The 15,832-nt window shown below is 35.3% G+C and overlaps 3 protein-coding genes across 4 annotated transcripts; 1 reads left to right on the forward strand and 2 right to left on the reverse strand.

Moving 5' to 3' along the window:
- Positions 1–218: 218 nt before the first annotated feature.
- On the reverse strand, positions 219–2,462 carry LOC132066856 (exocyst complex component EXO70H1). 2 transcript variants are annotated; one of them, XM_059460054.1, is made up of 2 exons: positions 1,837–2,462; positions 219–1,797 (listed from the first exon to the last, which is right to left on the reverse strand). In XM_059460054.1, exons 1-2 carry the CDS (start codon positions 2,380–2,382, stop codon positions 460–462), a joined length of 1,884 nt encoding a protein of 627 aa, XP_059316037.1. In that variant the 5' UTR covers positions 2,383–2,462; the 3' UTR covers positions 219–459. The 2 variants fall into 2 exon arrangements, with proteins under 2 accessions (XP_059316037.1, XP_059316036.1); XM_059460053.1 differs by having other exon boundaries at positions 219–2,462.
- Positions 2,463–8,387: 5,925 nt separating this feature from the next.
- LOC132068162 (large ribosomal subunit protein uL29) lies at positions 8,388–10,818 on the reverse strand. Its single transcript, XM_059461655.1, has 4 exons — positions 10,670–10,818; positions 9,854–9,989; positions 9,144–9,300; positions 8,388–8,638 (listed from the first exon to the last, which is right to left on the reverse strand). The coding sequence occupies exons 1-4, from the start codon at positions 10,671–10,673 to the stop codon at positions 8,564–8,566; spliced, it is 372 nt and encodes a 123-aa protein (XP_059317638.1). The 5' UTR covers positions 10,674–10,818; the 3' UTR covers positions 8,388–8,563.
- A 2,211-nt stretch (positions 10,819–13,029) lies between these two features.
- Positions 13,030–14,555, forward strand: LOC132068161 (ALA-interacting subunit 1-like). The gene has a single exon (XM_059461654.1). It carries the CDS (start codon positions 13,285–13,287, stop codon positions 14,326–14,328), a length of 1,044 nt encoding a protein of 347 aa, XP_059317637.1. The 5' UTR covers positions 13,030–13,284; the 3' UTR covers positions 14,329–14,555.
- The last annotated feature ends 1,277 nt before the right edge of the window (positions 14,556–15,832 follow it).

The following is a 15,832-nucleotide window of genomic DNA, read 5'->3' on the forward strand; positions in this document are numbered from 1 at the left end:
AAATAGCTCTACGAACAATGGATAAGATCGACACAAAAAATGGAAAGATTTGTGCAAGTTATACATTTTGTCACCACTTTGTCGAAAATCTTTAAGTATGAATATGTTAGGTGCATGTGACTCGATTAGTAAAATAGTACTTCTCACCATACAATTCAAAGACAAAAATGTTAGGTGATTTCTTCTCATGTGCCTAAGCCTTGGTAAGCAAAATGACTTGGCATCTGTATTGATAGGATGTAGCAGGTATTCGGTAAAATAGTCAAGGTTGGCTCTACTACTTATAGTTAAAGTGTTCTACTCCTAAATGTGTGCACTTAGGGGTATGGAGGAACGTTACTGGTGCGTAACCATTTTCAGGGAGAGAAGTTTAATATTGAAATCAAAAACTTGGTAGTATTTGGTATACATTATTCAAGAAAACAGTTATGTCCAGATCTTGTCAATGATCACGAACAATTAAGAAATACATTGCCAAACACAAGAGTTTGGCAATGATGTTGATGACAATAAACTCCCTGACCTCACATTTTCATGAAACAGATCAGACAAGCAATTCCCTATATTATCAGGTGAAAATCTCACTAAAACCTCCAAATTGTTTTGCCCACTCAACGCTACCATATAGTAATCATAAAAATCCCTATAAGCAGGCACCAATTTTCTTGCAATCGACACTTTGATTTCGTCTCGTAGTTTCCCATCAGGAACCACCCAAGATTTCTGTCTCCGATACGATTCTTCAAACGATTCATTGAATCGTCTGAAATGTCCCTTTATCGTATCGGGTGGCAACGAGGGATCCAAACTTTCAGGCAGGCACAAAAACACCTTATTCCAAGCCACATTTTCGTATTTTGTTGAATACAACTTTACCTTTCTCTCCAGGTTCAATATCCATTCATCTCCTAAAATGCACTTCAGGGCACTTACACAAACCCTCTCGACTACGAATTGGATATTATTAGCTAAGAAGAGATACGATAAGGCGATATCGTTGTACAGCTCAGCTCTGGTATCGAGTTTGCAAAGAAGAACGAGGACGATCCAAGCAAGTCTAGCAGATACTGCTGAACTTTTTGGCGTCTCGTAAGTTTCAGGAAATGAGGATTGCGCTGATGTGGCTGAGTCAGGTATGATATCAGAGAGAACTCCACTATAGTTTGCCAATGAAGCTATATAATCCATAACAGAATTGGTTAACGGATGAATTCTGCCACCTGGAACTGGTGTTTTTAAGGAATTTTTCTGGATTGATAACTCAAAATCGGAGAGAATTGTTAGGATTGAGGATTTAAGTTTGTGAAGAGAGGCTTGGGCTTGAATTTTGACTGCTTTAATCGATTCATACGAAAAGATTGATTCGATCTCGGGTAAGAGTTCCGTGATTGCTCCGTGTAAATCCATTAGAACAAAAATCCTTTCAGGTGATTTTTTGGTTTTTGCAATAAGCTCTGGAAATTTAAACAGAATGATTCCGCCTTCTTTAGCTAGATCACTAAAACTTGTTTCTCTGATTGTTTCGGAGGTTGAAAATACATAATCGCATAGAAATCTCTCTCCGTGGAAGAGTGTTTTTATCGCGACTTTTACTACATCGATCCAATTTTTGATTTGATGCTCGAGAACATTTGGTTTCATCGCGTTAATTTGGGATAAGCTACGCGGTTCAATTCCAAGACGATATAGCCCTTCGTCTACAACTGACTTTCTGATAATTTTGTAGATTTTCCAACACTCTTTTGCATAGCCAGAGGCGATCATACAATCCGCGATCAATTTTAGATCAGACATAGCCTGAATCTCATCTCCGGAGTCAGTTGATTCGCACATAGCCTGAATCTCATCTCCGGAGTCAGTTGATTCGCATGCTTCTTGCAAATCAACTGAAGTTGACCGCGTTAAGTGAGAGGATTGACTAGACTTAGACACTGATTCGGGATCTAAATGGTCCTTGTTTGTTGACAAAATTTGGTAGAATTCTTTCTCTAGTCTTTTCATGGCTATTTGCATCAAGTTTTGTGCTAGCACAAGTTTGTTACAAGTTGAATTCTCAGTAACAAGAAAGTGCATGGCTCTTTTTAAGTCTTTGACACATTGGATGAAGTCTCTGGCTTCTTTTCTGTCTTGTTGAAAAAGTGAAGAGAATTCCTCGGACGGGGATTCCTTATGATCCCATTTTTTGATAATGGTCTCGGCATTATCAATGTTTTCCTCCATGATTGATTGGGAGAATGTCTGCGAAGGTTTCTGAGGAGGTATATGACCGGAAAAGGAAGAGAGGGACGAGTTCGTTTTGGTGAAAGAAAAAAGGCTTTTCTTGGCTCTCCGTGGAGTCGATGGTGATGATGGTTCTCTCTTAGACATGTCAAGAATTGCCATTTTTGTGTGAATTATTTTGATGAATTTTACACAATGTAGCAAAAGAATGTGAATATTTGGTCTATGGATAATAGTTGTGTTAAGATGTGTTTGTTTAAATAGAAGAGGGAGAAATTGACTTGGTACACTCAATGGACTTGATAAAGACTCAATGAATTTCTTGAAACTGATGAGGTAACAAAGGGCCAACAATGTTGAATTTGTTGACAATTACTTATCTATAGGAGCATTATTTAGTCCTTGTTTGAACTGAGATACTGTTGACAAAACTCCACCAAAATAATAAAATAAATTTCAGACCCTTAAGATGAGGAGGGTTGTGTTGGGCGTTGAATTTTACTAGCCATCCCAATATGTGGTTGCAAACCAACTCTATAGTCTATGGTCATCCGAATCTATGGTTACAACCAATTATTTAAAAATAAAAAAAATCAATTCTATAGTCTATGGTCATCCGAATCTATGGTTACAAGTTACAACCAATTATTAAAAAAATATGTATATATAATCAATTATGTCGTCTATGATCATTTCAAAATAGAATTAAAAAAACGAGCAGCTCGACGCACAAAGCTCTCGGTATGTGTGGGATTTGGGAAGGATCGGACCACATTGGATGTTGTTATTTGTATGTAGTCTTACCTTGTATTTATACACGAGACATTTTTCACATCTTGAACCCGTGACCATGAAGTCATTGGCGACAGGTCTTAACGTCAACCGAGGCTCTCCTTCTCCACTATATATTTATAATGTCTAAGTTATTGAGTTAGATTTAAAGAATTTAGAGTGTCTTTGGGTACGTTATAAGTTGGTCAAACAGAGTTATAAACACAGTTTGGTTTATCTACGTGTTTAGTAAACATTCAAAGTGTTTATGAGTCATCAACCGAGAGCTGTAATTTTATTACCCCTAATTTATGAATTTCAACTTATAAGCACGTTTAGTTTGGCTAAGATTTATACTATTGTTGAGCTTTAAAGACATTGAGTGGTAGGCTTTAAAGATGGAAGTAGGGGTAGGCGTTCGGTTTTTTGGTTCGGTTTTATCAAACTTCGGTTTGGCTATTTCGGGTTCGGTTTTTTGAAGGTGGACACCGAACACCGAACCAAACTAGTTCGGTTCGGTTCTTTCGGTTTCAATTTTTTAAAGTTCGGTTTGGTTTTTTCAATTCGGTATTTTTGATATAATATTAGAAGCGATTCCATTGACACTAATTCATATTCTCAAAAGCAATAAAACATAAAACCGATAAATTGAAATCAAAATCAAACAAAAGATACACAAGAATAAAAACTATAATCATAATATAGGATTACTAGGTGTTATATACATACGTAAGAATAATTAAGAAACACATAAAGGACATACATTAATCCTAAAGACACATCCTAGTTACCTTTCTTTGTTAAGGATATTTGATTTTCTCAATTGAAGTGGAAAATTAGGGATACAAATGCAAAAGAGGACTTATTACAATTGGGTTTTTTTGCTTTAAACTTAATGGGCCTGGACTATTTTAATTTTTTTTTTATAATGTATTAAATTTCGGTGCGCGTTCGGTTTTATCAAACTTCGGTTCGGCTATTTCGGTTTCGGTTTTTTTACGGTGGACACCAAACACCGAACCCAACTAGTTCGGTTCGGTTCGGTTCAGTTTTTCGGTTTTCGGTATTTATGCCTAGCCCTAAATGGAAATGTGAATTGGGAATGGAGAGAAATAAAATTAGGGGGGAAATGAAATTTGAAAAAGTAACTTTTTCAAGTTTTCTCTCACATTGGTGGTGGAAAGCAACATTTGTATGCTTATATGTAAAAGCATATCTTCTCACTCATAAAGAGTTGAGAAGAGGGACTTCCCTCGCGCTTTCATCGTCGCTCGGCTCGGATTCGAATTCGGTCAAATGATCTAATTAATTACTAATATTTTTGGACCAAATTTATTTTCTATTTTCATTATTTAATTTCCTTTTTCCCAATATTAATTCACGCGTAATTATTTAATTTAATATTCGCGAAGTTATTTTGTTCCCAAGCTTCGCCTCATTTCACACACTGAAAATCACGAAATTTTACTCTTTGAAAAACAATCTTCTTCATCCCCTCTTTCCTGCATTGTTTTCAAAGACAATAAGCAGGTGTCGTGTGATTTACCGTCGTTTTTTGAGTTCCTTGAAGTTTTGCAATTTCGATTGCAGTATTGCAGAATAGAGTTCCGTTTTATCCTGGGAGAAATTAATTCAAACCTTGGGCAATTGTAAGGGGGTTAAATTCCTTAAGGAAACACAATTTTCTGTGGGCTCGAAACTAACCTTTTGTTTAAACGTTTTTTGTTTTTAGTCTATACTTTGATTACAGGGATAACAACTATTTTGTCCTAAATGTTTTTTTCTAGTTCACAAAATTCCAAAACAAAGCTCCTAATTTCCTCTCCATTCCACATCCATCGTTCACTCTTTTTCTTACAAGTTACTTTTAAATTTATAATTTTTTGTGAAAAATATCAAGGGGTATTTTTGTTAATTTATCAAAAGAACTACTTATCATCGTTTTTTACTTAGCACATCCAAGACTTGTTATCAATTTCAGACTTATTTACAAAATCAATTTCAATACTTAAAATGAGAAGAAAAGTCGAGAAGGATCTAAATTTTCAGCAGTTGTATTGATCCTAATATTATTTGTCAATGGAGGTATGAGCATTTTAGCAAACAAGTGCCACTTGATTTACAAGACTTTTCTCGTAATTTTAGAAGCATCTATTATATTTCTTTTTATGTTCTCTTTTAATTTGCTACCAGCCTTCTTTTCCTGATGGTTGTTTTAGGTCTTCTTGTTATTTATACTCTAGGTCGGGACCAAAAAAAAAAAAGAATTAGAATTCTTTGCACCTCCCCTTGTATCAAGATGCAAGTTCAGAACATAGTGATAATGACAACCAATTTCTAGAGGTATTGAAAATTTAGACCGGCTCAGAGAAACCAACCACAACAACATACCGATTGTAATTCCACAACTGATATTTGGGGCTCAGAAAAACAACTGTTTCTGTTTACTTATTTGTTTTGCTAACAAAAAAGTCATTCTTAACTACGGGCAAATCTAGCTTATAAGTTATGGGTTCACATGATATAATAATTTTTGCCTAAACTCTGTATATATATTTAGAAATCTATCGAATATTTATGAACATTTAATTGTGAACCCCGTTATTATTATATATTCATCTTCGGTACCAAGCCACCTCTTAGCCATCAGATGCTTCCACATTTTTTCATAGAAATTTTTGTGATCTTATTTCACATATAAACAAATATGGAATCCTCACTTTATTTTATTTTTTATTTTTCTATTTTCACAGATAATGTATTAGCTTGACTAAGGAAACAACTCCGAAGGTGTTGAAGAGGTTGGCACTATGGTTTTTTCAGTTGTGAGGCCATATCATCATGTCCCACATAAATTCTTTTTTCAGTTGAAAATATTTGTCTTCTAGAGAATATGAGCTTGTTTTTCCATCTTGTTATTTTTTTTTCCCTTAAAATAGCAATAATCATGTTTGAATGTATAGTCCATGTTGACTAACTATTTTATAGATCTAAGTATACATGCACCTTTAACGCTTAAACGACTTCAGCTCATCAAAATGACTTCCAATGGGACATTACAGTCAAATTGCTTATTATATTAAAGCTACATTTTTCTGGCTAATAATTTCTAATGTTGAAATTTATGTCGAGGAAAAGATTATTTCATGGGGTGTAATGCGGCAGAAGTTTACAATTTTCAATTTCTCTAACCCATATCAGTAATAAGTAGGTAATTTGAAATTTGGTTTTGATGTTTGAGTAACAACATATTACTTAAAGTAGCTCGGGTGCGTGGCCTAGTGGTTAAGAAGTGGGTTAAAGTAATGAGGTCTCAGTTCAAATGGTGGACCATATAGACCAAATTTGTTACGATTCAAGTTCATGGCACGTATTGTCCCCTTTGGTTTTAGGCCTGCATGAATTTGTCTTTTAGGCTATGTCACGTCGAACCTCAAAAGTGCGCCTATCATGTAAATTTGAGTTATGCCTTGTAAAGCTCTTCACTTTCCTATCTCATTTTGAGGTGGAATTCGCCTAAAATATCATGTGTAGTGTACCTCATTTTTATATGCTTGTCAGCCTAGATCTAAGCTTGTCAGTGCTTACTAGCAAATAGCAAGTATCCCATAAAATTAATTAGATTGTGCACAACCTGACATGTGTGCCCCGATTATAAAAAAAATATATGCATTACTCATGCTTTGGTAACCTTAGATTATCCAAGTATTACATTTCTAGAGATTTTAATGTTATGCATAAGTTTTTCGGGGAAATGTTTATTTGTTTTCCCTCTCAAAACAGAGAATAATTGTACTTGTGCAAATTTTTGTTTGCATTATTTTAATGAGTAATCACATGGGTACGTGTAAGGTTGTCTACGTTAACTTGGTTGACAAAACTAGCTCGTGTGTTTTACTAAATTATAAATAGCACAGAGTTGGTCTAATTTGCTCACATCATATCCCCGTTATCGCTGTAATATAATAGATATGTTGTTACTTGTTAGAATAAATGTTTTTGACCAAGTCGAATAATGCTTGAATAGTGTTGGACAAATAAGAAAATCTTTGGTGAGGGTTGCACGTATAATGCAAATTTGACTGCATGTCTGTTAATTTCAGCTATCACACAACCAAAAATTGTGATAGAATGAATAGAACTCTTCAATCTTAACCAGAAATGTCAAATTGAAACATTGAAATGAAAAAGAATCTTGGCAGGGGACACTTCCACTTTAATGAGCAGGGCACAAATTTGAATTGATCAGGACTCCAAAGCGGATGCCAAACATCGAGTTGAAAAAATATATAACAAGTTTCTTTGCTATTATTCTTTCTTTGAGCCGAGGGCCTCTAGAAAACAACCTCCACCTTCAAGATAGGGATAACATCAACGTACATCCTCACCTCTCAAACTCCGACTTTGTGAAATTACACTGAGTATGTTATTTCTTTGTTATTCTTGAGAAAGGTTCATAGCCATTAAAAAATTCGTTTTTAATTCTTTTCCTCGCTAATCGACTCAAGTGTACGACAATGACTAAGCTATGACAAACAGATTTGATTTGTAGAAGCTTTTGTAATGTATTAACCAAAATTAAAGGATCTTCAATCTCAACTTTGTTATGACCAACAATAACATCATAGCAAAGTCAAATGCAAACAATACTAATAGCGCAATGAACTCATCCCGCTATTCTTCATTTAAATACCAAACTATCTTACTCAGAGACAATCATAAAAAGGTTAAGTGAAATAGCAATCATTTGTGGACAATTTGAAGGAATTACCCTTATTCGGGGTGCTCTTTAATTTACCCCCTCAAACTGCTGGTCTTTAATTTTTGCCATCACTAGAACACCCTGAAATTCTGAATTCGAACCCAACTCAGACATAAAAATAAAAATAAAAAAATCGCAAGACTTTTAAAAAAGTCTGTCTTATGCTGCCGCCTTGAGGCATAGCTAAAAATTCTACCGAATCAAGCAGAAATTGCCCTATAAGGTAAACTTTTAGTCATGCCAAGGCAACTTCTGCCGGAGACGGCATAGGTTGTCTTAAGTCATAACTTAAGTAGTGCCGGATCCTGCATATGTTGCCTTATAAGACACTTTTAGTTATGTTAAGGCAACCTATGCCGAATCCGACATAACTTTAGTCATGCCTTAAAGCAACTTTTTTTTTTTTTGACTGAGCGAGAATTCGAACCCAGAACCTTGAGGTTTTTTCGACAACTTTTTTAAACAAAGGGCAAAAATTAAAGACCAGAAATTTGAGGGACAAAAATTAAAGACCACCCCCAACGAAGGACAATCCGCGCAAAATAATGATCATTTCTCTAGTTAACCTTTAAAACCCATTAGACCAAAGAAAAATCTCAACATGACATAGGATCCCCAATGAACAAGGTTACTCTAACATAAAATAGGCAAATACTTGATATTTGGAACAAATGAAGCTCCACATCGGTCAGGTTTCTAATGTCATAAGCACCAAATGAAAGAAAGCTAAACAAAATTTGCATGCTCAATAGTTTCAACCAAAATAGTCTGATTCAAAACACCAAAATCTCAGCTAAAGTGGATTCTATCCTACACTTTGATGGCATACTTTCTCAAAGGGAAGTACATTTCCTTCTTTTTCTCCCTCTCTGTCTTCAACGACGCCTGTAGAGAGATAAATAATATAAGTCAACGCCATTCAGTTCGTTAATTTATTATTGTGGTTAGGTATCGGCGACATTGCTACGAAAGCGAAGAAAACATAATGCAGGAGACATTGAATAAAACTGTAGCAACAGAGCATCACATCACAAACTCCTTACATTAACTGAGTGAGAAAATCAACCTCTGATAACCCATTATCCGCAAACACTAAACTAATACTCCCCCGTCCAAATTCATTATCTAAAAAGAGAAGGTCTACCGTCCGAAAGGGTTGTTGGGATCAGGATACAATATCTTTCTGAAGTAAAAAAAAAATTGGAAAAAAAATGTTTTGAAAATAGTAGCAAAGAAAACTATTTGAGTCACCAAATAGAAAGCGTCATTCTTTTAGGACATAGGATGCAGTATATAGAACCAAGAGTAGCATATTGAATTGCGAAATTCAGACCCCACAAGCTCACCAATTCAAAGTACATAAACACCAGTTGAAGGCTAGCAAGGATACCTGGTGCTTAGTCAAACGCTTGCGGATGGCCCTAGTTTTCTTGGGACGCAGGTCAAGAGGCAGGTATTTCTTGTTCTTGTAAGCTTCCCTAAGAGCAGATTTTTGCTTTTGTGAAATGACAGTCAGAACCTGGGCAATAGATAGCCTTACCACCTTGCTGCATAAACACAATCACTAAGATAATCAGGGTCATAACAAAAGTATCAACAAAGTCATACAACACTCAAATTGATAATAGCCGATACACGTGCATTAGTCTTCTTGAGAATACACTTCCCACTAAATTTTTCTTGCATACCATGAGAATGATTACCAATGGCCACCTGGTCCTTCACTTTAAGTAGCTTAACTGGATTATATAAGTCTAGCGGAGAAAAATACTAAAATAATTCTTTGAAAAGTCCTTAGCTATTAGTACTTTATAAGAAAATGTAATTAGATATTAGTAATAACTTAATGAATTAGAAAATATAGAACAATATTATTAGCAAATAGTGAAAGAGGGTAAAACATTTTGTGAGAGATCCTAAACAGAATGAGTGCCATATCGGGTGCAATATAAGATAGTGATGTACATGGAGCTCATTTAAAACGGTAAGCTTAAGCAATCACAAAAATCACTTGCAACATACACGACTCAAACAAAATCATACTAAATCCAAACAAATATTCTAATCAAGCATATAAAAAGAGAAAGACAGAATGCATACATTTTGGAGAGCTTGTTAGGAGCACCACCGGTGACCTTTGCGACACGGAGAAGGGCAAGCTCAGCCTTCAGATCCTTCAACTGAGCCAGTAGCTCAGTCTTCGTCTTGCTCCTCAGTTCATGAACCTTGATTCTTGCTGCATTTTTCACCAAACACAAAATAAGCCACCAAATCGACATCAGCTTTATGAAGTAAAATCAATCAATCACAATTTCATAAATAAAATTGAAACCTCTGAATCAATTTCCCTCTGTTTGCGTTCGAATTCATCATAGTTAACTATTTTTACACGTAAATCACAAAATTGAAGTAGATTTAATTTATCAATCAACTATACCTCAATAGAAAATTACTACGATAGACTAAACGAATCACATCTCGCTCTATTTAAGTTCAGATTCATGATAGTTAAACTAATTTTATACGTAAATCACAAAATTTTAGTAAATCAATCACTCAACTACACCTCAATTACAAATTAACACGATAGACTAAATGAATCATCCGTGGCTCTATTTAAAGTGCACAAATCACTACGAATTGGACAAAACATTATCAAAAATGTTGAAAATGGATTCAAAATTAAGATTTTACATCCTCTATCAATTTCACTCTATTTGAGTTTCAGATTCATCATAGTTTTATCTATTTTTACACGTAACTCACAAATTTGTACTAAATCAAAATCAATCAACCAATTAGCATAGTTAGACTAATTTTACGAGTATAAATCACTAAGAATTGAAGAAAACATTAAACGAAAACAGTGAAAATGTATCCAAAATAATGATTTTAGAGTAATTTGAGTATACTTACCCATTGTTGTTGTTGGTGGAGGTTACTGTAGAGGCGGCTGCAGCTGAGTGTTTGATACTGAAACCCTAAACCTAATTGGAATATGGAGTGAATTAGGGATATGTTTATATACTGGGCTCTGTCTTTAAGTTCTCTTTTGGGCTGGGTTCAGTGATGTAGTAGGCCCATGTAGTTGCACTTTTCACCTATGTGTTGGTCTTTTAATTTTCCATCCTCATGACAAACATCTTTTTTTTTTGCAGTAGTTTAGTTTAACTTTTAGCGGTATATTTTTGCGTCATGTATAAATTTATGCTCATACGTTATGCTCGATCACTTAAAAAATGTATGTTCCACTAGGCATAAGTATGAATCTGAAGGACAGATTAAAGATCAGCCCATTTGAAGGTTAAACCAGGGCAATTTGCAAGATTGTCCTTCGCTAGGGGTGAGCAAAAATTAAAGATCCTCAGGCAAAACTTAAAGACCACCAATTTGAAGGGAAAAAATTAAAGACCACCCCAAATGAAGGATAATCCGCGCAAAAAAAAGGTTAAACCATGCAATTTCTTCGGGTCATTTGCACTTTTGCCGCTATTTTGTGTTGGCCTTTAATTTTTGTCCCTCTAGGCAAATATTTTTTTTGCGGGGCATAAGTTTTTTATATTCGCATCATAATATCCTACTGCCTTATCTCTTGCTTAAAAGAGGTAACTTATCTTGCGGTTGTTGTTGTTGTTGTGTTAATGTCGACTTTAAAAGGCGAAAATTAAAGACCAATCCATTTGAGGGATCGAAATTAAAGACCAACCCATTTGAAGGACAAACCGTGCAATTTCAACATTTCTTCTAAATCTTAGGATTAGCCATATATAGTCGAAGTGCACATATAGCTGATTTGAGGAGGGGAAGTGCACGGATAGCCAATTCTAGGATTTCCATTCAAATTATGCCGTAGTGTATAAAATGTTACAAGTTTAGTTGCTTCAAAATTAACTTTAGGTAAACACGATTAAAACTGCAAAAAAATTGAGCTAAAGTTTAGCAGCAAACTTTCATTGTTTTGCGTGATATTATAATATTATTGAAAAGGAAAAATTGAACATCTGAACTTCAACCATACAAATATCCAACATAAATTTATGAAGTTAAGCTGATCAAAGTCTAGTTATATTATCCAACTTAAGAGCCTATGTTTGATTGTTTATAACAATAACAGTCAATCAACTCGTAGACAAGTACTCCCTCCGTCTCAATATATGTGGCATTATTTAACTTGACACAAAGTTTAAGAAAGAAAAGAAGATTTTTTAAATTTGTTGTCTAAAACAAATCCTATAAATATTTGTGTGACTGTAATTCATTTCATTAAGGGTAAAGGAGACTTTTAAAGCTAAGTAGTTTGTAAGTACATAAATGTGACATTCTTTTTTGGACCCATTAAAATGAAAAGTGTGTCACATAAACTGGGACAAAAAGAGTAGATAACAAAAGTTATTATATCAATATAGAAAAAGAGCTTTGGAGCAACAATAAATTTATCTTCGCTTGATCTATACGTTTTTGTCATAATCGTGGAATCAACCACTTATACTTGCATCAGGATAAGCCGTTTACATTACAATCCTTATGGGTCGTTTGGTATGCGGGATGAGAGAAGCAAGAATATTTTGTGAGTTGTTATATCTCATGGGGTTAGTTTATCCACCTTCTATATGGGATAGTAATCCTACTATTTTAGTACAATGGTAGGACAAAATAATCACGGGATTAACTAATACCCCAAATCAAACATGAGATAAAGTCGCACAATGCTTGTCTAGTGCAGTTTACTTCTCTTGTGTGATTTGCGAGTTTTTACACTAAAGCAGAATATTTTCTGTAGCCACCCAAAAGGTAGTGGCTTCGGATTCCCTTATCATTAAAAATAATATTTATCCTGTGTCAGGGACGGAGCTATCCTTTCCTGAGGGGTGTTTTTCTGTACCCACCCAAAAGGTAGTGGCTTCGGATGACCTTATCATAAAAAATAATATTTACCCTATGTCAGGACGAAGCTATCCTTACCGAAAAATTACATTGTATAGATTGGTAAAATTTTAATTTTATAGGTATGTATACCAGTGTTAACGCCCCGTGATACAAGCTGATGGTTTAGCGCAGTTGTTAAGGGGTTACAAAACATCCCTAAGTTTCTGTATTCCAACCCAGACGATGCGTAATATATATTTTTTCACACCCCTTAATATATATATCCCTGCTCCGTCCTATGTGAATGTGAAATTACTCTTTGGACGGCCCACCCACGTCACCCTACCTACTCTTCAATAATAGAACCTTCCTTGTAACCTTCGCCCCTCTTTCTAGAAAATACAAAAACGTGCATTTTAATTCGTCGTCGTTTTAGTCAAGAAAATACTCAGTCATAATACAATTCAAAGTCAAACCAGGCAGTCTTGATTATACAAACCCCCCAAAACGAGTAAACCTAAAGCTAATAATACTCCATTTCTCCATAAATTCCAATAAAAAAAATCCATCTTTCTCTACAAATCTTGATACCCATTTCTCAAATTCAACTCTACCTTCATTTCCCCCAAAAAAATCTCAAAAATTTGAACTAATTTGAGTACAAAATGAATGCTTCATCATCAAATACTACTGGAATCACTGGATCTGATGATAATACTACAGTTAGAAGGAATTCAAACAGACCCAAGTATTCAAGATTCACTCAACAAGAATTACCAGCTTGTAAACCAATTTTAACTCCAAAATGGGTGATTTCTGTTTTTTTACTTGTTGGTGTTGTTTTTATTCCAATTGGTGTAGTTTCACTTTTAGCATCTAGAGATGTTGTTGAAATTGTTGATCGTTATGATGCTGTATGTGTACCACAAGATGATAAAGTTGGTTTTATAACAAATAAAACAAATGATAAAACATGTGTTAGGACTTTAAGGGTACCTAAGAAAATGGAACAACCTATATATGTGTATTATCAACTTGAGAATTTTTATCAGAATCATCGTAGGTATGTGAAAAGTCGAAGCGATCAACAATTGAAAAGTGCTAATAAGATTGATGATACTGGTTCTTGTGATCCTGAAGATAAGGCTAATGGTAAACCAATTGTGCCTTGTGGTTTAATTGCTTGGAGTTTGTTTAATGATACTTATAGTTTTACTAGCAGTAATGGTAATAAGTCGTTGGTTGTGAACAAAAAGGGTATAGCTTGGAAGAGTGATAGGGATCACAAGTTTGGGAAGGACGTTTTTCCGTCGAATTTTCAGAGTGGGCCGTTAATTGGTGGTGGGAATCTTACGAATCAATCGTTGAGTGAACAAGAAGATTTGATCGTTTGGATGAGAACTGCTGCACTTCCGACTTTTAGGAAATTGTATGGGAAGATAGAGGTGGATCTGCAGGAAGGTGATATGATAAATGTGACGTTGATGAACAATTATAATACGTATAGTTTCGATGGCAAGAAGAAGCTTGTGCTTTCTACAACTAGCTGGATTGGTGGAAAGAATGATTTCCTTGGTATTGCTTATCTTACAGTTGGTGGATTGTGTTTCTTTCTGGCTTTGGCTTTCATGATCGTGTATCTAGTTAAGCCAAGGCAACTTGGAGATCCAACTTATTTGTCATGGAACCGGAACCCAGGAGGTAACTAGCATGCCCATGTGGCTGGTGGCTTGAGCATTCTACCATCTAGGGTGGTGAGAGACAAGGCTTTTGTCTTTTGGTAACTGTTTGTGTACAAGTTCTGTTTTGAAATGTTTTGCATATACTTTCAGACTCATTTCATTTGCCAGCAAACAATGATATGTAATGAAGTTTTTATTCCTTTGTTAAGTGCTTTATTCAAATTTACATATATCTAACGGAAGTAATTGCTTGACAGAGTGTGTCATTCTTGTCTTACGCACTATGGTGCGAGTAGATTATCTATAGGTTACCGTCCAGGGGTTTGCTGAGATGATTGGGATCCCAGTACCTCTAATTAGAGGTAACTAGCATGCCCATGAGGTCTGTTGGCTTGAGCATTCTACCATAATGTTGATGAGAGACAAAGTTTGTGTCTTGTAGTAACTATAGCCTATATGTGTTCAAGTTCTTTTTTGAAATGTTCTGCATATTGCTTTAGACTTATATTGTAGCGAACAATGATACATAATGAAGTATTTATTCCTTTTTTTAGTGTTTATTCAAATTTACACATATGTAACGGAAGTAATAGCTCGATGGAGCTGGTTATTCCTTGTCTTACGCACTATGGTGCTAGTAGATTATCTATATATAGGTTACCATCGAGGGCTTGGGATCCCGCTACCCCTAATAAGAGGTAACTAACATGCCCAAGTGGCTGGTAGCTTGAGCATTCTACCATCTAAGTTTGATGAGAGACAAAGCTTGTATCTTGTTGTATCTATCTGTGTACAAGTTCTTCATGAAATGTTCTGCATATAGTTTTAGACTTATTCTCTAGCAGACGATGAAATGTAATGAAGTATTTAGTTCGTTGTTACGTGTTTATTCAAATAAAACATATATCTAATGGAAGTAATTGCTTGAGCCAGACCTTCTCAGGGTAGGGGTAAGGTCTTACCTTGTGGGGTACACTCTACCTTCCTAGACCCCCCTTGTGTGATTACACTAGGTTTTTTGTTGTTGTTGCTATGGAAGTAATTGCTTGACGGAGCTGGTCATTCTTGTCTTAGTCACTATGGTGTGAGTGGATTATCTATAGGTTACCATCGAGGGATTTGGTGAGATGATTTGGGATCCCTCTACCTCTAATTAGAGGTGACTAGCATGCCTCTGAGGCTGGTGGCTTGAGCATTCTACTATCTAGGTTGGCGAGATACAAAGCTTGTGTCTTGTACTAGCTATCTGTGTACAAGTTCTTTTCTGAAATGTTCTGCATATAGTTTTAGACTTGTATTTTAGCGAACAATGATATGCAATGAAGTATTTATTCAAATTTACATATACCTAAAGGAAGTAATTGTTCAACGGAGTTGGTCATTCTTGTCTTACACTATGGTGCTCGGATTCTCCAAAAATGTGGGTGAAGCAGTGTTAGATCATCCAAAATACACTACTTTTGCAGGAGAGGCTCTACACACTATGACGTGAGTAGATTATCTATAGGTTACGTCCAGGAGTTTGGTGAGA

The sequence above is a fragment of the Lycium ferocissimum genome, chromosome 8 (genome assembly GCF_029784015.1).
Source record: "Lycium ferocissimum isolate CSIRO_LF1 chromosome 8, AGI_CSIRO_Lferr_CH_V1, whole genome shotgun sequence".
NCBI lineage: Eukaryota > Viridiplantae > Streptophyta > Magnoliopsida > Solanales > Solanaceae > Lycium > Lycium ferocissimum.